Raw genomic sequence first — 25,697 nt, 5'->3', positions numbered from 1 at the left:
AGAGACTGAAGGCTGCAGCAAACCTCCTGGCTCTCCTCTGGCCTGAAGCAGGCCATGCCCCTCCCTCTCTATGCTTCCCTCAGGCAAGGTCTGCATTTTGCTGAAGGCTTCTGAGCTGCCACCTCCACAGGCCCTACCACTCACTCAGGTTGTAGCTTCCACAGCCCCTCCCTTAGCCACGGGCACACACAGCCCCACTCAAGCAGGTGCAGGTAGGCTCTCCTCTACAGGCCTTCCCTGCCAGTTACTCCTACTCCCCTCCAGACTCAGCTTTGACAGCACACCCAGGGAGTTTAGACGGCTTCACTTTGTAGACAGACATTTTGCAGGACTCTCAGTTTCCAGTCATCCTTGCCAAGTGGCCTCCAGAGCTTCCTCAACACCAAAGAGACCTTTCCTGAATTATCATCTGCCATGTCATGTAAGTTAGACAGGGTCGCATGTACTATTTCTTCTGAGGCCGAGTTTCTCTAACAGCCCTGGCTGTCCTGAACTTACTCTAAGACCAGGCTTGCCTGGAACTCATAGCGATCCACTTGTCTCTGCCTCCCAAGAGCTGGGAGTAAAGTTACTTAAAATGCTCATTCCTATAGAGCCTCAGCTCAATATTCTTTTTCATTTGAGTCTAGCATGGAATTTAGAGATCTACCTTTAAAGATAGACACGTGACTTTGACAGAGCAGTACTCAGTACACATGTGGACGGCATCCTAGTGGGACAAGCTGGAGCACAGTTATGAACTAAGCCAGGTCTGTGGCAGTGTGAAGGGAATGAAGGTTGTGAGTCTTCTCTGGTGCTGTGCTGTATAGTTTTATGTCAAGTCCTCCCCTACCCCCACCACCTCTGAGAGGAGGAAACCTCAGTTGAAAAAAATGCCTCCATTAAGATCTGGCTGTAAGCAAAGCTGTTGGGCCTTTTCTTAATTAGTGATTGATGGGGGGAAGCCCAGTGCTTTGTGGGTGGTGCCATATCTGGGCTGGTGGTCCTGGGTTCTATAAGAAAGCAGGGTAAGCGAGCCATGTTGAGTCACATCAGGAAGCAGCACCCACCCCTCCATGGCCTCCATGCCTCCAGGTTCCTGCCCTGTGTGGGTTTCTGCCTTCATGGCTTTTGGCGAGTCATTATAAACCCTTTCCTCCCCAAGTAGCTTTTGTTTGTGGTGTTTCATCTCAGCAAAGGTAATCCTAAAACAAGTCCGGTCATCAAGTTTATTTCTGTACTTCTTCCAAAGATTTTAAGCTCTACAGCAAATAAAAAACATTTGACACTTATAGCATTTTGTGGCTTTTGCTTTATTTTCTTGACCCCTGTGTGAAAGACAGCAAACATTTTACAGAGCAGTGTGTAACTTATCCCTATTAGAAATGCAATTCAGATCTCTGGATAAACTGTATTTCTTACATGTTAAAGACCATACCATTTGAAGTTATGTGTTTGGGGTTTTTTTTTTAAATTTTTAAAGGCACATCAATTTCTTCAGAAATACTGCCACCAGCACCCACTTTCTGTAGCAGAACAGTGTGGCCTAATCACCAATTCTGGATTGTTAATTTTTACATCGTTCAAAAACTTCTTGATTTTCTTCCTGTCAATTTCCCTTTTGTCCAACCTGAGAAAATAAATGAACATCTTTTTTACCTTCTAGAACTTCAGGAGAGAAAAGAAAACAAACATACAACAAAAACCTTCTTTGCTCAGGTTGGGAATTTAACATTGATGGGGAGTGGGAATGAGATGTGGAAGGGGATGAGCAGAGTGCAGTGTCATATAGGAGAGGAAAATGACAGTTAACAAGGGCGCCTGAGAGCCTTCTCCTAGGGAGAATAGGGAACACATTCCTGTTTGTTAGACTGAGCATTGTGTCAGCCCGAAGCCTAACAGAGCCTCCTAATAACCCTGTGGCAAATTTTCTCAATTGACGCATTTTACAGATGAGACTTCTTTACAGATACATTAGGGAATACCCCAAGTTGAACAGTGGCAGGGCCAGAATTCAAACTCAACTAGTCCAGTTCCAGATCAAGCTACCAAAATTTAACAGGTTGATTCTGAGGGCATAAATGAAAGAATGGGAGTATTTTAAATAAATGCTGATTGGCTAGTAGCCCGGCAGGAAGGAGAGGCAGGAAAACAAGAATTCTGGGAAGAGGAAAGTTTCAGTCTGCAGTCATTACCCACCCAGACAGAGAGGAAGCCAGACACAGAGCAAGCAAGATGTGACTGCCTCACCGAAAAAGGTACCAAGCCATGTGGCTAATACCAACAAGAATTATGGGCTAATATAAGTTATAAGAGTTAACAGGAAGCCTGAGCTAATATAATAGGCCAATCAGTTTATAATCAATGCAGACCTCTGTGTAAGTTCTTTGGGACTTAATGACCGTGGGAACGGGGCAGGACAGAAACCTCAGTTAACAAATGGGTAAACCAAATCCCTCAACATATGACATTTTCCACCTGACAAGTAAGTAAAGACTTACGCTAGAAACTTCATTTTGCATGTTGGACACCTCAAGACTTTACATAAATTTTTAATTGTGTCATAACCGAGGGCGTTCTTCATTAAGTTCATTTGTACCAAACTTTGGTTGGTACAAAAAAGACTTAAGAGATCATGACAGCAAGCGGAGGTTAAGCCGCAGTTTTCCAATCTATAGGAAGAGAGACAAGAGGGAAAATGAATTTATTTTGTGGCATAGGACACTTAAGAGACTTGTGAACTTTGAAAGATAATTTTAGAAATTTAAAAAAGACACATGAATATAGCTAGAGTAAATTCAAGGACTACAGGAACTTACATAATTAGAGATTAGATACCCATTCTAACATGAATTACAATTCATAATTACAAGTACTTGAAATTATGCAAACATAATATAAAATAACTGAATTTAATTGTGTGTGTGTGTGTGTGTGTGCGTGTGGGCACATGTGCCATAGTACATTGCGAGGTCAGAGAACATCTTTATGGAAGCTTTCTGAGGGGTTGCAGGGATCATCAAATTCCAGCTGCACAATTGGTTAAGTCCCTTTACTCACTGAGCTATCTCAACAACCCCAAGAGGTTGAAATCTTGATCTAAGGATAAACTAAAATATATCAACGGAAGCAGATTTTAGAAACTTAGTACTGAGTGCTTAAAAAAAAAAGAAATAATAAAACTTCAAGCACAGTGTTGCTTATGTGAATACACATCCAAGGCTAGCGAAGTAGTTCAGTGGGTGTCTTAATCAGGGTTCCTATTGCTCTCATAAAACACCATGGGGAAGAAATTAATTTGAAGAGGAAAGAGATTCTTCCTCTTAAACTTACACACTCTACTGAAGGAAGTCAGGGCAGGGCCTCAAGGCCAGAATTAGAACAGCGACTGAGTGAAGCAGAAGCTGTGGGGGAATGCTGCTTACCTACAAACCAGGGTCACTAGCCCAGGGATGGTACTACCCACAATAGGTTAGGCCCTCCCACATGGATCATTAAGAAAATAAGATTCAGTGCTTAAGAGCACTCGCTGATCTTCCAGAGGACTCGGGGGTTCAATTCCCAGCACCCATATGGCAGCTCACAACTGTCTAACTCCAGTTCCAGGGGATTCAGCATCCTCACATGCAGGCAAACATGCAGGCAACATCAAGGCACATAAATAAAAATAAATTATATATAAATTAAATTATATATATATATACATATTTACATATGAAAATGCCCAACACACTTGGCTACAAAGCCTATCTGATGGAGACCATTTTCTCAACTGAGGTTCCTTTTTCAGCCTGTGCCAAGTTGACACAATATATAAATGAAAACACCACCAACCAGGATGGTGGGTAATAATTCTTGTTATACAAACATGGGGATCCCATTTTTAATCCTCAGAACTCACATAAAAAAGCAAGGCATGTAACTCCAGGTAAAGAGCAGAGACAGGAGGCTATCTGGGGCTAGTTGCTAGTTGCTAGCCTAGCTCCAGCTTCAATGAAAGACTTTCTCTAACAGACTATCTCTGGAAAATAAGGTAGAGGGTGATACAGAGAACACTTGAAGTCCTCCTTTGGACTCCAAGCACATGCAACACATGCACACAGAGACAGAGAGACAGAGAGACAGAGAGTCAGAGAGACAGACAGACCACAGACAGACCACAGACAGACCACAGACAGAGACAGACAGAGACAGACAGAGACAGACAGAGACAGACAGAGACAGAGACCACAGACAGACGACGACAGACAGACCACAGACAGACAGGCAGGCAGGCAGGCACAGGCAGGCAGGCACAGGCAGGCAGGCACAGGCAGGCAGGCAGGCACAGGCAGGCAGGCAGGCACAGGCAGGCAGGCAGGCACAGGCAGGCAGGCAGGCACAGGCAGGCAGGCAGGCACAGGCAGGCAGGCAGGCACAGGCAGGCAGGCAGGCACAGGCAGGCAGGCAGACACAGGCAGGCAGGCAGACACAGGCAGGCAGGCAGACACAGGCAGGCAGGCAGACACAGGCAGGCAGGCACAGACACAGGCAGGCAGGCACAGACACAGGCAGGCAGGCACAGACACAGGCAGGCAGGCACAGACACAGGCAGGCAGGCACAGACACAGGCAGGCAGACACAGGCAGGCAGGCACAGACACAGGCAGGCAGGCACAGACACAGGCAGGCAGGCACAGACACAGGCAGGCAGGCACAGACACAGGCAGGCAGGCACAGACACAGGCAGGCAGGCACAGACACAGGCAGGCAGGCACAGACACAGGCAGGCAGGCACAGACACAGGCAGGCAGGCACAGACACAGGCAGGCACAGACACAGGCAGGCACAGACACAGGCAGGCACAGACACAGGCAGGCACAGACACAGGCAGGCACAGGCAGGCAGGCACAGACACAGGCAGGCACAGACACAGGCAGGCACAGACACAGGCAGGCACAGACACAGGCAGGCACAGACACAGGCAGGCACAGACACAGGCAGGCACAGACACAGGCAGGCACAGGCAGGCAGGCAGGCACAGGCAGGCAGGCAGGCACAGGCAGGCAGGCAGGCACAGGCAGGCAGGCAGGCGCAGGCAGGCAGGCACAGGCAGGCAGGCAGGCACAGGCAGGCAGGCAGGCACAGGCAGGCAGGCAGGCAGGCACAGGCAGGCAGGCAGGCACAGACACAGGCAGGCAGGCACAGACACAGGCAGGCAGGCACAGACACAGGCAGGCAGGCACAGACACAGGCAGGCAGGCAGGCACAGGCAGGCAGGCAGGCACAGGCAGGCAGGCAGGCACAGGCAGGCAGGCAGGCACAGACGACAGGCAGGCACACACACACATGACAGACACACACACACGACAGACACACACACACATGACAGACACACACACACACATGACAGACACACACACACATGACAGACACACACACACATGACAGACACACAGACAGAGAGAGACAGACACAGACAGACACACAGATAGACAGACAGAGAGACAGAGAGATAAGACAGAGATGACAGAGACAGACAGAGACAGAGACAAAGAGAAATTACACCTTTTGTAAAAATAGTCATAATTATTTATCATACATTTCAAACTCACTGCCTTGCCTCCAGGTCAGAAAAGATACATAATTAAATCCAACCACCTGATCAAGAGTCCATGCTCAAGCCAATAATAATGTAGGAACTGACAAAATAACTTGAACATAACCTTCTGCAAACAATATTCTCCCAAATCAACTAATTTGAATTTCACTTTCATCTCCATTTACCCAGTCATAAAATTTCAAGCTCACATAGGTGGCTGAGCATATAAACTGTTTTGAAGTTGCTGCTTACATGAAAAAAAAGTATGATTAAACTAAAAGCAAAGTGGAATATGGAAAAGAGAAAGTCACATTAATTATAACACAAGGTACAGGCATCACAACAAGTACACCTTAAGACAGAGCACTGAAACAGAGCTCTCTATGATTCATCAGGCTTTGTGGCGCACTCCTATAATCACAACACTAGGGAAGCAGTGGAAGGTGGGTCATAATGAGTTTTAGGCCAGCCAAGAAAAGGGAGATCCTGTCTCAAAGCAAAAAACCTCATACTGTCTATAAAATAATTGTGCAGGATGAAGCTATTGCAGTAATTTGAGGGAAAACTGTAGCTTATATATCTGTGATAGGAAAGAAAAGCAAACTGTATGATCAGCACCCCACTAAAATTTTGAAGAATAAGTCAAGCAGTGGTGGCACAATCCCAGCACTCAGGAGACAGAGGCAGGTGGATCTCTTTCGAGGCCAGCCTGGTCTACAAAAACTAGCTTCAAAGCTACAGAGAAACCCTGTCTCAAAAAACTGGAAAAAAAGAATTTTGAAAAATGATAAAACAATAAATCTTAATATTTAAATTAAAATGATTATCAGTGTTACATTCTTTGAAAAAAAAAAGATACAAAGATCAGATTGCCAGTATTAAGAAAAAAATAGATCAATATAGAGTTAGAATTTTGGTAGATAAATATCTAAAAGTTGCCATTAAGTTACATAATTTAAATAAAATGGATAAAATATATCAAAAAGAACTCCCTACTGAAAACCCAAACAAATTTTAAAATTTATATCTGGAATTACAATATCCTAAATATAAAATTAGTTTCACCAGAAATTTTTATTAAATTCAAGGAATAAATACAGCCTTACAAAATGTTTTAAGAAACAAAAGGGATAAATATTTTTAACTAATTTTATGAAATTAGTGTAATTTAAACAAAATTGAATGACTGTATAAGAAATTAGAACCTAATGTTTTATAAGCAGAGATATTGAAATGCATTTTAGCAAAATAAATTATACAAGGTATGTAAAAGAAATTTCAGCCAAGTTGATTTTAGTTCATAAAATAAAAGGATTTGGTTCTAATATAAAAAGAAGAGCCAAAATGGTCTTGAAAAAAACATGGGAAGACTCGTCCTAGTGGGTGCCACAGTGGCAAAGTTGTCTTCATCAGAGTGCACTAATGAGGCAGGAGATCACACACAAGCTAATGGAGGAAGATAGAAAACGCAGCCACAGATCCATCCACCAGCGAAATCATGACTGATGGACAAGCTATCCCTGACAGAGAGGAAAGAAAAAAAGTCATTAAATTCTGCTTTATCCTTTTTTTAAAAAAAAAATATTTATTTATTTATTATGTATACAATATTCTGTCTGTGGGTCTGCAGTCAGAAGAGGGCATCAGATCTCATTTCAGATGGTTGTGAGCCACCATGTGGTTGCTGGGAATTGAACTCAGGACCTTTGGAAGAGCAGGCAATGCTCTTAACTGCTGAGCCATCTCTTTAAAAGAGGATCTGTATAGAAAAACAGTAGGCTGGATTCTACTGCTAATCATATTTTATACATGTATTTATTGTATATGTGTGCATGGGTGGAGGTGTGTGTATACCACAGCGCTAAGACCATGTGTGGGGGTCAGAGGAAAACATTCAGGAATGATTTCTCTCCTACATCTTGGGTTCTGTGAGTTCTGAGAACTGAACTCTGGTCCTTGGCAGCAAGTGCCTTTATATAATGAGCCAACTCACTAGCCCTCCAACTCTAGATTTTAATGGTTCATAATTTGTGTTTTAGTTATTTGACATTTTGGTTTCCTGACCATAAAGTATAATCTCAGAGATCAAAGAGGTGAAGCTGAACTAGCAAATCTCAAAAGTAAAATATTGAACAACCTAGGACTAAAAGAACACAAGCATATAGAAAGGATGAGAGATTACAAGCTCCTTGAGAAGTTGGCATCCTACAGAAACAAAATCTTCAATTTAATATAGAAAAATAATCAAGAACAATTGGAATATCTGAACAATGTCAGAACATGGAGATATTATTTACTATTTACCTATCTGAGGTACTAAGAAGAAACGGGTGAAATGAAGATTCTCTAGCAAAGGGCATACACAATACAAGCCCGTTAATCTGAATTCAGGTCCTTATTTCTGAGACTATCTTGTCTTCGAGCATCATTAGATCTCCATTCCCCACATAGAAAATTACCTTTATCTTCACCAACCACCAACCAGACTGTGTTTTTATAATGGAAAACCGAACTTACCCTAGCCTCTGAATTTGGCAGTTTGGATTTTTTAAAGCATCACACAGAATATGCAGGCCAGCATCCATTAAGTTGTTGTTCCCGAGGTCTAGGCTCCACAGGTTTGGGCTGTTTACAAGAACAGAAGCCAGATCCAGACAACTCTCACTTGTGAGAACACAGCCCGTCAACCTACAGAAAATACATTAGAGGACGAGAGAGCTCATCAATGAGCAAGACTGAACTAAGTTCTTCCAGAGTTGCCCAGACAGTTAACCTCTTTTATGTAGAATGCAACCAGGACACACCTGAGATGGGATGGCTTAATCACCAGGAGAAAACAGAAGGAATTTTGTTGTTGTTTTCCTATTTGTTTTTGTTTTTTATTTCACTATTTATTTCTGTCTGTCTTGGAACTTGCTTTGTACACCAGGCTAGCCTCAAATTCAGAGAGATCTTCCCTGCCTCTGCCTCAGGTGCTGGGACTAAAGGCGTGAGTAACTACCATCTGCCCCAGAAGGAATTTCTTGATGAGCAAAAGAAACTAGTGTGTGAAGAGTTATCTCCCCTAAACAATGCTTTCTAAGTTTAGAATACATTAGTGGTTTCTTTTTTCCATTTTGAAAAAGTTCCCCTGTGGTCTGGCAGTTCTGCCTGTATGCATGTGCACTATATGCACTCCCAGTATTCAGGGAATCCAGAAAACTGACGGATCCTCCAGGTACTGGAATACAGACAGTTGTGAACCCCCAATGAAGTGCTGGGCTCAAACTGGTCCTCTGTCAGAGTGATCAATGTTAATATCTGAGATCTCTTCAGGCATTAATAATTCTTTAAAACATGAATATAAACTTTCCAAGAAACTTTTCAGTCTGTATAACTTTATTTTTTTATGTTTGGGAAATAGGCTTGGAGGTCTTGGGATTAATAGGTCAACTGTAAAAGCCCTAGGTTCAACTTGTGCTGCTGCACACACTAAAATTATTAAAATTTTGTCTTTTGGCTATGATATGACTGTTGTACTCAGCTCACAGCAGCTGTGTGTGATACCTGCCCAAGACCAAAATGGATGGAAGAGGGACTCTCCAGGCCCCACCTCTGTGTTTAGTTCTAGGAAGAGGAGTCTTTTCTTTGGGAGTATAGGTGCTGGTAGTTGCCTATGTTCCAAAAAATGACCCCAAACCTTTGCATAGGAGCAGTAGCAATTAGATTCAGTGTGTTCTAAAATAATATTTATTAAAAAGGCAACTTGATATTGGGAGGAAAATTGTTGGGGTATTTGGGAATGGTATTGGATATAATGAAAATCTATAAATGTTTAAAACTTTCAAAGAATAAAAATGTTACATTAAATAAACATTAAATGGGGCTGGAGAGATGACTCAATGCTTAAGAGCACTGGCTGTTTTTCCAGAGGACCCAGGTTCAATTCCAGCAGCCACATGGTAGCTCACAACTGCCTGTAACTCCAGTTCCAGGGGATCCAACATCTGCACATGGATACACATACATGCAGGCAAAATACCAAGGCACACGAAAACATAACATTAAAGAACAAACAAAAAAGCTACAGAAAGATATTTCTTCCATGTCTTCCGCACATTCACAAGCCTTCCCTCACAGGCCACACACAGGTCTCTGGTTTCCAGTACTTAGAAGGATCATGAGATCAAGGCTCACCAGAACTACAGAGGGAGTGCAAGGGGGCAGCCTTAAGTTAGTGAGAGCCTATATCAAAAAAGTATACATGGAGCTGGATGATGGTGCTGCGCATCCCAGCACCTGGGAGGCAGAGGGAACTCTTGAGTTTTGAAGCCAGCCTGGTCTACAGAGCAAGTTCCAGGAAAGCCAGAGGTGTGACACAGAAACCCTGTCTCCAAAACAAAATGAAAAAAAAAAACAAAAACTGGTATACATGTACCCATGTACCCACCCCTACTATTTCAGAGCTGTTGTAGTTTCTTCACTTGCTTTTCCTTTTCTTCAGCCTATGATATCCTCACGTGGTTTCTAGTGCTGTCAAGAAACATGACCAGGGCTACTCTTATCAAGGAAAACATTTAATTGAGGTGGTGGTGCACTAAGAGTTATGCTATTGTACAAAGAATATTACCATAAGAAACAGGAAAGGCACAGAAAGTTCAGAAGGAAAGGACTGCCCTCCCAGTAACCTGCCTCTTCTAACCAGGCTCCACCTAGGTAATGTTTCTTTCTATCACTTCCTCAGAGCACCTCTGGCTAATGACCAAGATTTTGGCATCTAAATATTTAGGGTAGGGCACTGGGGAGGTCAATTTGGGGCATGAAAACAGAATATAATGACACATCCATCTGGAGAAGAACCACATTACTTTGTATGGAAACATAAATAACTTTTTTATAAAAAGCCTATTGTAGGATTAAGAAAAAAAACAAATTATAATCTAAAAAAACTTAAAAAAAACCATCCTCCAGTTTCTTTGAATACCGACCTAATAGAAAAATTAGTTTAAATATAAACCTGAGGGCTGGGAGAGATGGCTCAGTGGTTAAGAGCACAGACTGCTCTTCCAGAGGACCTGACTTCAATTACCAGTACCTGCAATGGCATTTCACAACTGTCTTTGTCTCCTGTTCCAGGGATCTAGAACCTTTTACTGGCTTTTGTGGGCACCAGGCATGCACATGGTACATCTTCATTCATGCAGGCAAAACATTCATATACATATAATACAATAAAACAATAATTTAAAAAAGCAAATACCTCTTGAAAAACAAACCTGAAAGAGAAATTTCAGCTTTGTGGACATAGCCGATAAAAGACAGACCTACTAGGGCATAATCCAAACTAAAACATCTCCTGTTTAGTCTGATGCCTCTGGACCTTTACATCATGGGGACCATAGTAACTGTGGGTTTCAGTTTTGCATTCAAACAAACAGGTGTCTTTAGCTCATCTCCAACAGAATGGGAAAAAAATCAGATCTATCCTTTCTCTGACACTCATCTCTCATCTCAGTTCTTCCTTTCATCTCTCCCCTGCCCTCCTCTCCCCTGCCCTACAAAACCATTCCTAGTTCAAAGTACCCAACAAGAGAGTCCCAGAAAACCTACTCCAGCTCTTCAAGAGTACAAGTTGGCTGCTGAAGGACGTGACACAGAAGCTTTATTCCACTGTCCTCAAGCCTGTTTCCTCCCAGGTCCAGATGTACCAAACTCCTGTTGATCAGCAGAGCAGTGGAGAGGAACTCACTACCAACCGGAGTGAAAAAGCAACACCGCAACCTACAGGGAAGCACAGAATGAGTTAAGATGGAGTCATCTCTTCCGTCCAGTGCTGGTCTCATCTGCTCCCCAATCCTCAGATCCGACCTCTTACTCCCAGCCTGTCCCATGCGAGTCACTTAGTCTACACCAAACCCTTACAACTGGACTCGTGTTCTTCAGAGCCAATCCCAGTGTCTGTTTCCACTTTTCTGAAACAAGGTCTCAACTCTGCAGCACAGACTGGCCTACTTCTCACTGGAGGGCCTGCCAGGTTTGAAACTCAGTAATTCTCCTGCTCAATCTCCCTGGTTCTAGGATTGCACCTGGCTCAGCTTTACACACTATAAATCAAATGGTGATCTCTTTGTTTTCCTAAAAGTGCATACAGTACTCTTGCTGAAGAAAAGACATGGAATAGAGAATCATGCCACAGAAATAAGCTAAGTGTTCTTTCTTTACATTTACTAGGGATATTTTTTTCAGTAAAAAAGACATTGTACCATTAATAATTTGGGTATAACATGCCTTATAAATGGAGGGAAATAATGATAACTCTTAAGATTAGTTTCAAAAAGGTTAATATGTAAATGTTAAATTCAGAAAAATTTGGAATAATTTCACATATAAATGTTAATAATAAAATTATTAGACAACAAAATTACCTTTCCAAAATATGACTAAAAAATTTAGGATTCATGAGGCAGAATGACTTTCAAAAAAATTTACACATCTGGGCTGGGTTAATGTAGTACATGCCTATAATCCCAGCATTTGGGAGGCTGAAGCAGTATTGCTAAATTCAAGACTAGCCTAGATTACATGGCAAGTTCAACACTAGCCCAAGAGACACAAGACCGTATCTTAAAAACAATTTTTAAAATATAATAATCTGTAAATTACCATAAAGTTAGAAATAGAGCAACAAACTAGGAAAATTATTTCTAGTATATAAAAATAAGTATTCATGATAATAATCAGATATGACTTTTTTTGTTTTTGTTTTTTGAGACGGAGTTTCTCAATACCTATGGAGCCAGTCCTGGAACTTGCTCTGTAGACAAGGCTGCCCTTGAGCTCAGAGTCCCCTGCTTCTGCCTCCCGAATGCTGGGATTAAAAGGTGTGTGCCACCACCATCTGGCAGCAAACATAACATTTATAATAGAAAACATCCAGAGGAAGCTGGAGTCTTTGAAGAAGCAATTCCTAGGATACGAAAAGCCCTAAATATCTACAAACCATGCTCAAGTGATTTAAAAGTTTTGTTTTTAAAACTTTTATTATGATAGTGTATATGTATATGCATATGCAAACATATGTATATACATCCATTCTAAACTATGCTGTGTTGGGAAGGGGCTAGACACTCACACAAGGCTCTGGAGAGTACACTGTGGATGTTTCAAGGCATCGCCGAGAAGTTCTATCCCTTCATCTCCCAAGAGGTTGTCTGCCAAGCACAAATGTGTCAGCCTCCTGCTTTCGGTGAGAGCAAAGGAAAGAATGCCACAAACATCTTTTGTGAAGCCACAACTTGCTAAGCTGAAGGAGAAAACAGATGAGAGAGGAACCATTCAGTTTCCAACCATCTTGCCATGTTTAATGAGAAAATTACCTGATACTTATATCAGTCACTTTTCCTATAGAATCAACCTTGACAGATATTTAAATTGTGAATTGTGCTGTATCTAGATATAGGAGAGAATGACACAAAACTGGAGAAGGCTAGAAGAACATAAAAAATAGTTTGAAAATATTTAAAAACCCAAGCTAAGCATAAAAAAGTTGGGCTAAGGAAATAGCTCAGTTGGTAAGTCCTCGCCACACAAGCATGAGAATCACCATTTTGATCACCAGAACCATATAAAAAGCTGAGTATGGCAGAATGTGGTTATAAACCCAATTCTAGGAGGGTAAAGACAGGTAGATCTCTGGGACCTGTGCTGGTCAGCCAGCTTAGCCTATTTGGTGAGATCCAGGCCAATTAAAGATTGTCTCAAAAAAATAAGGTGGATTACTCCTGAGGAACGATACCCAGAGTTGACCTCTTGGGTACCATCAGGGTTGGCCTCCGCGCGCACACACACACACATGAATTTATACATAGTACCTGTGCAAGGACAAGTACTGAAAATGCCTTTTAATATAACACATAGACACAAAGAGAGGAAGGTGGAGAGAGAGGAGGGGGAAGAGAAGAGGGATGAGTGGAGAGGGAGACATAAATACAGCAACACACAGAAACAAAAGCAGAGACAGGCGCAGGGCACGCCCGCACGCAGGGCACGCAGACGCGCTGGGCACGCCCGCACGCAGGGCATGCACGCACGGCACGCACGCACGCACACAGGACGGACACGCCCGCACGCAGGGCATGTACATGAGAGGGAAAAGGGGGGAGGGGAAGAGAGGGAGGAGCACAGGCAGAGACAGAAACATGGAAGAAGGGGACATGTGGTCATATAGCTTAGTGGTATTGCATGCTTACCATGTTCAAGGTTCTGGTTTTACTCCCAGGACCAAAGAAGAAATCAGAGAAGAGGGCCGGGCAGTGGTGGCGCACGCCTTTAATCCCAGCACTCGGGAGGCAGAGGCAGGCAGATCTCTGTGAGTTCGAGACCAGCCTGGTCTACAAGAGCTAGTTCCAGAACAGGCTCCAAAACCACAGAGAAACCCTGTCTCGAAAAACCAAAAAAAAAAAAAAAAAAATCAGAGAAGAGTATGGGAAGAGCTCCGAAGATCATTCAGGATTGATAAACATGCCAGCTAATGTTACCCCATAAATATTTCTATCTAGTTCATAAGTTATAAACAAAGTGACTCACGACAGTCTCTCTAGGCAACAGTTGGGATTTCCAAAAAATTTGCAGAGCGACTTCACTCCATAATTTGTCAGATTGTTGGTGGACAGGTTGAGAAATACCAGGCTGCTGTTCCTTTCCAGAGCCTCCGACAGTTGTTGACATCGGTTCACATTCACATCACAGGCTTCCAACCTGGAAAGCAACACAGCCCCAGGGAAACTACTCATTTCAGAGAATTACAACCTCTGTTCACTCAAATAGAGGGTGGCAGCCTTCCACTTTTGGAGATCTTGACTGAAAATCTAGCTTCCCTACATAAAACAAAATATTGAATAGCTAAAGCACATGGCCCTGATAGAATGACAAGCGGGACTGGAGAGAACCATCTTTCCCATCCTCCAGGGCCTTAAAAATATGAATGAAAGCAGTTTTAAATCCTTAAATGGTATTTTTTTCCATCAAGAGGAGAGGAGTTTTCTCCACCCGCTGTGTTGGTGTTGTACACTGTTTTGTGAAGCAAGGGTGAACCACAAATCAGGGGCCAGAGCTGTGTCTCCCATGGGTTTTTATTCATGCAGCAACCCACGTTTTCTAAAGGACCTAATTTTGCTTTATTTTAATATTAAAAACTTTATTGTAAAGAACTTGTAAATAAAAAGAAACATCACCAGTGATGTTAGTCAGAACCAAGGTCCATACATCTCAGTGAACCTCCAGAGTTAGAAAAGGATCTAATTTTTAATGAAAACAGGGATATTGCTCCGGTGACAGAGTGCTTGCCTAGCATGCACAAAGTCATAGGTTTTAACCCTACCACTGCATTATAAAATAGAGAATAAGAAGCAAATCAGAAATAAAATTGTTTATGAAAAAGAAAGTGCACATGGAGTCCTTCTAAATACCTGCACAGAGGCCTATGCAGAGATGACATGGCTGTGTGCCCAGGTGTATGTAAGACAGGTGTATGTAAGACATTCCAGGGATGCCCTTTATTTTGTTGTTTGTTTAAGCAGGGTCTACATTCCCAGCCTTTAAGAGTAGTACCTTTTCACTGAGCCACTGGGTTCCTTCATCAAAAGTCAGAGTTTGGGTCAGGAGACAGGGGAGCAGCTCTGTGTCATCCTACCTGCCGTCATGGTGACAAAACAACCAACAAACAACTAAGTGGAGGGAAGATTTATCTTGTTCGTGGTTTCAGAAGATTCAGTCCATCATGGCAGGGAACCGGTGGGCAGAGGCCTAATGTGGTGGCCAGGAAGTAGGGGGAGGGAAAAAGGAGGAGGACAAGAGGGAAGCAAGGGAGAGAGAAGGAAGAAGAAGCAAGGGACTTAAGGTAGTCTTGGTTGGCCTGGAACTCTCTATGTTGGCAAGGATGACCCCGACACTCAGATCCACCTGCCACTGCTGGGATTTAAAGGTGTGCACCTCTATACTAGACTTTCTCTGAACATTTTAGGAGCAAACCTATTAGGAAATATACAAATAAAACACCTACCAAGAGAAGGAGAATAGGCCTTTCTCCTCTTGAAATATATTTATAGTGAAGCATTTCCATGCAAATTACTGATAATTTTCAGTATGTCCAGATCCAAGATCTGAAATGTCTCTACAATTTAAGCTATTCTAAAATATTTTATCTGTATATTTGCAAAATTCTTGCAATAAGGACTGTAGTTAGCAGAAAAGACTGGGAACTATTGTTTTTCAACAGTTTCATGACTCATATCAAGTCAGAAAATATCAAAATGCAATAATAAAAATATATAAAAAGCAAAAACTGGACTAAGGGACATTCATATGTCCAAATCTAATGAGATATAAAGCAAATAGGAGATTGGGTACCAAGATAGAGGAACTATTTCGAGGAGGCCTACAATACTATTGATTATAATACCCTGTGACCATCTGCATTTGGAGAAAAACCACACTTCCATAATACAGTATTATATTGTCGCAAACTTTGAAAACTTGTGACAAACAGTCACTTCTGGACCTACTAAGTCATGTCACAAAGTTTCCCACTTGAAAGCTTGCTAGCGAGTTCTATATCGAGCATCATCGGTAAAAGACATTATCCAAATATCAACAGAAAAGGGATCTTATCAAGTCCTGCTATTTCCAGTGCCAAAGCTTTTGTTTTAGATCTACGGTCAATACTTTTTTTTTTTTTTTTTGGTTTTTCAAGACAGGGTTTCTCTGTGGTTTTGGAGCCTGTCCTGGAACTAGCTCTTGTAGACCAGGCTGGTCTCGAACTCACAGAGATCCACCTGACTCTGCCTCCCAAGTGCTGGGATTAAAGGCGTGCGCCACCACCACAGTCAATACTTTAAGAACATCTTGCCTACCAAATAATATTGCAAATTTTTTGCTATTGACATTTTCTTTTTAGACACAAGAACCAGTGGCATATATCTCACTTGACTCCCAGATAATACAGGTTTAATCCTAAATCTACTTGCCTGTTGACTAAGTTTCTATCTCAACCTGACCCACTCACAACTGTACATAACCCATGTTCAAGAATTGCCCATCAACTCCCAAGATGTACTATTATCAAGTGAATTTCATATTTTAAAACCTGGCTAAGACTTTCAAAAACTCCCCAGTAGTCACAAAATTCACCTTCCTATTTTAAAAAGGTCCTACTCCACGCTTTGCCACTTCTCCAGTTCCTCGATTATAAGTCTTATTTGTGAGAAAGCAACTTACCGTGTCCCTTTGTGCATTAAAGTTCAGGCTTGACTCACAAATTGTCCGGAGATTTTAAAAACATTTAAGATAAACTATTTTTCTGGTTTTATGTGCATGTGAAACCGATTTGACTAGAAAAATAAAGAGTTTTCTTAAAAGCTGTCACCCAATGTGCAGACCAGGGCTGATGGCTAAGGTGCTTCTGTTCCTGAAGAGCAACCGAAGGCCACCAACAAGAGCAACAGTACATGACAGTGCACACTTTGACGGTTGACAGAGGCCACACTGTTCTTTCTCAGTCTTCTAGGCCTGGTTCTGAGTCACACTTGAAGATAGTAAGAATTCATTATCAATAATCAAATAGAGCTTTCTCTAACAAGCATGGTTTCTTACTACCATTAGTCAAAAGTACAATATATCCTAGAACTGTCTGTTCCCGCCCTTCATCTGGGAGATAAAGACATAGAATTATATACAATGAAAGGTGTTTCATGGGGAATGAGAGGAGTGAGCAGTCTTGTGAAAAAAAAAAAACGAACTAGAAAAAGTAGGCTTCCATTAACTAAACATCTCTATGAACACCAAGCCCAGACTTCACCTTTTGTCTATTGGGCAGACAAAAGTTATATTGAAAGCTCAAACTTACCTCAGCACCCGTAATTTACACTGTTGGCATTTCAAGCCTGTGCATAAGCTCCTTAACCCATTGTCTTCTAAGTCAGTATGTTTCAGGTCGAGATGTGTCAGGGTATGGCAGGCAGACAAAAAACTAAAATCCTGACAGCTATTCAGGAAGCAGACCGATCCAAACCTTCAGCAGAAATACATACAAGAGTGTTTATACAGTCAGCTCCACACACAGTGTCATCATCCCCTTCCAATCATTATTCTCATCTTTTATCTGATGCTGGGTTTCTCATACTACATGTAAGGCGCCAAAAGAGTTCCAGAGAAGTACTGAGAAACTCAAGTGAGTTTGAATTTGTAATCTGACTACTGACATTCTCAACTATTTGACATTACAGGAAGTGAAGATGATAATACCAGGAAAGGTAGAGAGAAGCCTCTGAAGATTTAGGAAGACCATCACAATTACCAGGGTCTCTCCAAATACTTCAATGACAACATGAACTTACAATGCTTAAATCTTTTCCATAATCAAAAGCAGATGAGCAATTAGGATCAACTATCAGATGTGTATCATTAGCAACATACACTGTTGCAGACCTGCTGGTATGCTGTGGGCATCAGCGAGTGTAGAGGAAATACAAAGGTCACCTCCCAATTTTTCCTTATTTTCTTCTATTCGCATTTGTGTTTGATGTACTTGATTCCCCTGCAATGTCCCTTCTGACTCTGAATTCATCTATCTATGCTGCACCATAACTACTAAGGCCCCTGGAAAGCACGCCCCTCCTCAGCTCATTACCCAGCATTCTTTCTTCCTCCATTTCTTCTATCCCCAACTAAGCACCCACAAGAAAATACTTTTATCCAGTGCCGATATCGTACCTGCCAACATGGTGAACGTTCTTAAGACCCGCCGGACATTCTGCAAGAAATGTGGCAAGCACCAACCCCAAAGTGGCCCAGTACAAGAAGGGCAAAGATTCTTTGTATGCCCAGGGAAAGAGGCGTTATGACTGGAAACAGAGTGGCTATGGTGGGCAGACTAAGCCTATTTTCTGCAAAAAGGCAAAAACTACAAAGAAGATTGTGCTGAGACTGGAATGTGTGGAGCTCAACTGCAGATCTAAGAGGATGCTGGCTATTAAGAGATGCAAGCATTTTGAACTGGGAGGTGATAAGAAGAGAAAGGGCCAAGTGATCCAGTTCTAAGCTGATCTTGTTATGAAGACAATAAAATCATGAGCTTTCACTCAAAAAAGAAAAAGAAAATACTTTTATCCATTTACAAAGCTAACCATCCCTCTAAGTTACTATGTAAATATAAATTGGAAGCAATTTTTTCAAAAGAAAGGGACTTACCACTAAGGAGCCCAAGACTGAGAACAGTCACCATGGCATCATCCCTTGGGACTCTTGTTTTAATAGAAGCCATTAGCCAAAAGGTAGCATTTGTAATAACAAATATTTCCACTGGTGACATATGGGGAAGACAATGTGAGGGAGATGCTTAGGGATGAGTGAAAAGATCTCACAGAACCAGTGGCCTCTCCTCATCTATCTGTAGGTTTAGATAATGCTTGAAATTTGAGGTCAGAGCTCCCAGCCATGAGATTCTAAGGAGAAATACTTGACAGGACTGGAGGCTAGTCTCCAAGATGACATCTATTTGGCAATACTAGGAACAAGGATGTCCTATTTGTTTGGTGTGGTATACATGACTAACCACAAAATAGACATTACGCACATTATAGGCGCTAAATACAGAGGAGTATACAGACAGTTCCATTCCCCAGGAGAGCCAACAGCAAGAGATGTGTAATCATGCGTATTTTAAATGGAGGTAATCTGGAACCAAATTAAGATTTTAGAACTGACCAGAGTAAACATGGGCACAGGTAAGGAGCAGGTGAAATATTCATATATTGTGGGCATAACTGTGTTGCAAAACCGGCATGATCTTAACAGATACATCTATGGACTAGCCAACTCACATTTTAACCAAAGATGTAAAAAATTCACAAACAGCTAAACAATATTCATAACAGCTTCATTTCCAATAACTAAATATTGAGAAAAAACAGGTTTTTCTCATTAACAAAGACAAAATGAGCTAAAAATTGCAATATAGTCACACAATGCAATGACAATGCCTATCAGCAATGAAAACAAACTAGTCAAATACACAAAGATAAAGTTTGACAGCATTCTATTGAAAACAGACACAGCCACATCCTATGTGAGTTAAATGGTTTCTATAATGAAACACAGCTAGCTAGAGTAGAAGATGGTTGCCTCACACTAGTGACATGGGATGACTGAATAGGAAGGTGTAGATGGAGCATTTTCATCTCAATGCTCTTCTGAGTGTTGGCTCTAAAGATGTTTATGATTGTCATTAAACTTATTTGTCATATTTAATAAAATTGATCTTATCAAATATAAACCAGTCAAAAGAAAAATCAATATAAAATAAGTTCTGTGTAATACCTTTGTAAGTATTTTTGTGAGCTAAATTTAAGGTCTTAGTTCTCTGACATTCTTCATCCAGAAAATTTCTAATGCAGTCTCAGAACCACATGCCAACAGCTTCTGCAACCATTGCCATCTTTCCCAGAACAAAGAAGTCATGATCCCATATCTTTAGGCATCTCCATTATTCATGCTCTTAGAATGTTTTGCACAATGATTTTATGTACAGCCACACATTATTTAATGAAGGAAGATTTTATATCATTTTGTGGTTTGGGCCTTGTGAAAACATGAAAGACTGTCTTTACACATACTAACATTGGTCTGGGTCACTGGGAAACAGAGTGACCACTATCATCCTTCATTGACCAAAAAGTATATGTGTCATATAACTATTTCTATTTACTACTGATTTTCCATAACAAGGGTAGAAGGTAGGGCAAAAGAAAACCAATGGGAATACTCCCTTAAAATTTCCCCTGTGGGGCCGGGTGGTGGTGGCGCACGCCTGTAATCCCAGCACTCGGGAGGCAGAGGCAGGCGGATCCCTGTGAATTCGAGACCGCTGGTCTACAAGAGCTAGTTCCAGGACAGGCTCCAAAACCACAGAGAAACCTTGTCTCGAAAAAACCAAAAAAAAAAAAATTTCCCCTGTGCCAGGAGACATTGACCCATGTCTTCGATCTCAGCACTCAGAGGAAGACAGATTTCTGAGTTCAAGGCCAGCCTAGTCTATAGAGCAAGGTCCAGGACTGCCAGGGCTACACAGAGGAAACCCTGTCTCAAAACAAAACACACACAGACACACACACACATAACAATTCCTCATCTAAGACTTACTGTAGTTTTTGTAGTTTGCACTTTGGGTGACTTAATTCTTCATTTATAATCTTCATCAATGCTTCATCAAGGATGCTTTTATACAGATCCATTTCTCTCAGGGATTCATTTGTATGCAGCACAGAAAACAGATCTTGCCAGTAGTGAGTGATTCGAGCAACAGTATCCTTGAGGCTGTGTAATTGGAAAAAGGAAAGACCAGCCACTTTCGCTGCTATTGGATAAGCATATGCTATGAAAGCACTTTAGTTCCATCTTTGTTATGAATAGTCCATCAGGACCTCGACTCTTGACTATCCCAAGACTTTATTTACCCAAGCCTCCTTCCCCTAAAATCTCATCCATTTCCTCCATATATATATGTATATAATATATACAACATATATATTACATAATATAATACTACATATTCTACAGATACTTCACTTTGGAGGGAGAACCTCAGAATAAAAAAGTCTCATCCACATATCTGTATGTTGTTTTTGTTTTGGGTTTTTTATTGTTGCTTTACCTTTAATTTTGAAAGAGGGCTTCCCTATATGTCCCTGGCTAGTCTCAAACTTGCCACATAGTCTCCCCTGACCACAAATCAATAGATCTTCCTCTGTCTCTGCAGTGCTGAGATTAAAGGTGTGATCAGCCACATCCAACCTTGTGTGTCTGTTTTCCTCCAGGTGTATGCACTCTTGCGGAGGTCAGAGGGCAACCTCAGGTGTTGTTTCTCAGGGGGCAAGCTTTGTGTCTCAGACAAGCTTTCTCAGTGACCTGGAAATTGCCAAATAGAATATCCTGACTGGCTAGTGAGTTCCAAGGATCTGCTTGACTCTGCCTCCTCCAGCACTGTGATTACACATGCATGTCCACTCTGTAAAGTTCTTTTTTTTAAAACCTGAGTTTAGCTATTGAAATGAATTAATGCTAAACTATCTACCCACCCCTCTGTATTGAAATATAGTTGAAATGAACGAGGTTGGAATGTCACTTCATGGTATTATCTAGCATGCTTTAAGCTGGTGAGATTTTAAGTCCCAACTTTGGTGAAGGACAATGTAATGAATGATGCTGCAGAGTGGCAGACTATGACTTGAGCTTCCGATTTGCAAACATCTTAAATGATGAGCTATACTGAGAAAAAGGAATAAAATGTGTTCTCTTAACAGAGGGATGCTTTTCCAATTATGCTAATGGAACAGTTTTTCCAACAGAAAAGTTGAAACTCAAAGACTTAAAATCTGATGGTGACCTCAGTTATGCCTATGATTTCGTATAGCTCAGCTTTTTCATTAGTCAAATTGAAAAAGATAGCATTTACCCTGTAGGACCAGTGGAAGAACAGATACATGCTGTATTGAATGATCGGCACCTATGTGAGCAATAGTCACTGCATAATAGTTATTGCTCAATGTATATTTGAATCAGTAATTATGTATTTATTTTCTAGATAAACACATATATCTCGGTTTTGGAAATTTTTGAATTGTAACCTCATAAGTAGTATCTATGTAAGAGTTCATAATTCTCTTGGCATCAAGGATTAAACTGGGTAATACATTAAGCATCCTGTTCACTATATAGCTGTATGACACAAAATAGCCCTTAATTTTAGTTAAATATAGAAATTCCACAGTTCATATCTTCTCACAGGTTTAAATGGGGAGAATCAGAAGAGCCAACTTGATGAAAGGGATAGAGTAAAATCATATAGAGTTGCAGAGATTAGGGGGATACAGGACAGATAGGTGACCTATGTATATTAGCCTCATCAAGACTTCCAGATGAATTTTCTAAAAATAGTTACTTTACCTTAGTTGAACAATGTTTCCTTCTGTAAGACCTACTTCATGACTAGTAAACTGAACACTTACCAAGTTTCATCTGTGGGGTCTATGTCCAATATATCTCTTAACTCTGCCTTTATAGTTAGTTTAACAGTTTGTAGAGAGTAGCAGTGCTTAAAGCAGAATGAATATATAAGCAACTGGCTTTCTTCTTCAACCTGCACAGCAATCTTTTGGAAAGAGCTCAGTGCCTGAGTTATGAAGTCATTATCTTGAGTCTCGTACAGACAGTGAAACAAATCTAGAAGTCTCATTTGGGATGGATAGGAGTCATCTTTTTCTATTGCTTCCAGACACATAAGTAAGTCCCCTCTTACGTCCATGGATATTGTAAAGTTGAACGTTTCCTCCAGTTGGCGTACTTGCTCTTTATTCAGTAGACCGAACAAAAAGCATTTCATCTGTTCCAAATGAGGGTCCTCAGAATGGTTGCTTTCAAGTAATAGATACAGGCTTTCAAAAGGTTTGAGGGGATAATCTTTTTTTTCTGGATTCTCTCTTAACAAGTAGAACAAAGCTCCAAAAAACTCCTGAACATGGAGGTGAGCAAACGTATAGCAGTTTTCATACTCTGTGTCCTCATGAAGAACCTTCGCATCCAAGAAGACGGAGATGTCATTTCTGGTCAACTCATGCTTTCTGAGATTTTTCTTGTAGAGTATATGCTTCATAGTCCAGATACCTTCAGCAGCTGCCTGGCACAGGCTCCTCAGTAGGGTTTCGTTGGGCAGAGTAACAGAGCTCCCATCTGTCCGTGAAAATAAGCTGCAGACATAGCATGTGAACATAGCTGTGGTGGTTTGGCAGGTCACTGCAATATCGCCACCTTTCTCCACTTGCTGCTTCAGACAAGTACAGACCACCCAGCACATCTGACAGACACGGCACATGTTGAAAAGTCGTGGATTCTTCCTTATTGAATAGATCACACCCTTAGCCCATTTCTTATCATTCAGAAAGAAATGCTGAATGTAGTCCATCCTTGCATTCTCAGACAGTCCCGGCAGCTCTACGCAATGAGGTTTATGTAACAAGGGCATAAGTTTCTTCCTTGCTGTGGATCTCGCTGTTACTAACAAGAATGATTCAGGAAGCATCACTTTCCTCAGCAAACTACTAATAAGAAAGGACACTGGGTGCTCCTGGGTCCAATCATTACATAGTGCAAACTCTGGCTCTTCAAATGAGAAGTCCAGCTCATCAAAACTATCGATCAGAAAAAGGAGATTTCTGGACTCGGACAGGATCTGTTCAATGGGGACTTCAGACCTAGGCCAGTTCTTGGATATTAACTGAGCAAAGCTTTTCTCCTTTGCTTGACTAATTTCTCTCCCACTGAGATAAAAAACATAGGCAAACTTCTCGAAGAGATTCCCATCTGCCCATTCTAACATTGCCCTTCTCAACAATGTTGTCTTCCCAACTCCAGCATCCCCATAAAGGAGGACTGTTTGTCGCATCTTAGAAGTGTTGATATCCGTATCAAATATATTCTTTAACAGCTTTTGGTCTTTCTGAATAATTCCCTGATATAAAGTTGCAGATTCTCCAGTCAAAGAGTTCTTATCCCATGCAACACAAAATTTTTCCTTTATTACAGTTCTGTAGTCTGTTCCATCACCTAAGTCATTTAGAAAAGAACCATACACACATTGAATTATCTTTAATTTCAGTGTTAAGATTCTCACTCCCACCCTTCCTCTTTTCTCTGTCCACCTTCCCTTTTTCTTTCAGCCATATAGGTATTAGGAACTGAACCCAGATCTTCTGGAAGAGCAGCAAGTGTTCTTAATTACTTAGCAATCTCTCCAGCTCCCTAGGCTAACTTTTGACTAGGCATTTCTGAATATTGTTTTCTTGATATCCCAAAGTCAACATGGTTTTGATTTTCACTTTGATCATACAGTTTTATTGACTTTGAGTGACAGAACAGTGGTGCATTGGAAGTAAACTGCCCAACTAAATAATGGTCCTTAATGACATCTTAATGCTAAACTGACCAAAGTCTTTGTCCTCAGACAGCATTTTCTCTTGAGAAATTTGGTCTTCCATCACCTCGGCATCCTCCGACTTCATGGTCTTTGTTGTCCCTGCAACAGGTTCCAAGATGAGCTTTATGAATGGGGGCTAAATTTTTCTGTGTTGTGATTCTATTACAATCGGGATTTAGTAAAACTAGAGCTATGAATTTCAAGCTGCCACAGCATAGCCGAGGAGAAAATTTGATACAAACTCCGGGGTGGACCTCTTGCCCTCTCTCTGCTCTATCATCAGGCTCAAAGCTCCCTTGCTTGTTCTGACTTCGAAGGGGGTGTAAGCAAAGTTCAAAGGAGATAATGTGTATGTACACACACACACACACACACACACACACACACACACACACACACACACACGAGAGCCCTACATATGAAGACTGGATGCTGCTCATGAATTTTAAATATCTAAGATTTCACAAAATTATTTGAGTTTGCCTTTTTAGCCCATTGCTCATGTCAGCAAATATGTTATCATATCTGAGAGTCCTCAAAGGTTTTGCCTTGATTTGTAGTTTAGGTACAGGCACTTTCAATTGTAATGCAGATTACAATACAAAACTAAATTAGAAAATGTTCCTCAAATGATCCAACGTCCCCACGAAAACAACTTGTGCCTACTTCCAGATAGTTCCTTAGCAACACAGTTGGACTATGTTTTACTCTTTACACGTATCCCTCAGGTTCATCTTACCAAAATGTTTCGAGAGCCACGTTCCAGGTCTGCCCTCTTGGATAGGATTTGTTGATCAAGTAAACCAGTTTCTCCCACTTGGCCTCCACTGTGGCCTCTGGTATTGAGCAGCCTTCAGGATCTACATTCTCCTTTAGGAGTAACTTGAATTTGTTTAGTCCCTCATTGTTCAGCTGATCCAAATAAAATAGCCCAAATTCAGAAAAGGAAAAAAAAATAGCATCAATGTGTCTGGATTCAGCTTTGTGGGGAAAAGTGATTTAAAGACAGAATTAATGAGACCTATGAAGAGTGTGAGAAGGAAACAACTCTATACACACAAATTAACCCATCATATATTTACTTTAATCCACTGGACAGGCTCAGCATTGACCTCAAGTCTTCCATATGCTCTAT

General features: G+C 41.3%; 1 protein-coding gene and 1 pseudogene across 1 annotated transcript; one reads left to right on the top strand and one right to left on the bottom strand.

Moving 5' to 3' along the window:
* Window positions 1-1,476: 1,476 nt before the first annotated feature.
* Window positions 1,477-24,647, bottom strand: Nlrp14 (NLR family pyrin domain containing 14). The gene is made up of 10 exons (XM_075974785.1): window positions 24,572-24,647; window positions 22,599-24,192; window positions 20,734-20,907; window positions 17,441-17,605; window positions 14,125-14,295; window positions 12,671-12,841; window positions 11,149-11,319; window positions 8,077-8,247; window positions 2,481-2,651; window positions 1,477-1,609 (listed from the first exon to the last, which is right to left on the bottom strand). Exons 1-10 carry the CDS (start codon window positions 24,645-24,647, stop codon window positions 1,477-1,479), a joined length of 2,997 nt encoding a protein of 998 aa, XP_075830900.1.
* Window positions 18,315-18,633, top strand: LOC142850882 (large ribosomal subunit protein eL42-like; annotated as a pseudogene).
* Window positions 24,648-25,697: the final 1,050 nt, after the last annotated feature.

This window comes from Microtus pennsylvanicus, chromosome 5, assembly GCF_037038515.1.
Source record: "Microtus pennsylvanicus isolate mMicPen1 chromosome 5, mMicPen1.hap1, whole genome shotgun sequence".
Classification (NCBI taxonomy): Eukaryota; Metazoa; Chordata; class Mammalia; order Rodentia; family Cricetidae; genus Microtus; species Microtus pennsylvanicus.
Note: the sequence above shows the minus strand (reverse complement) of the source record. Positions and strands in the feature narration are given on the sequence as shown.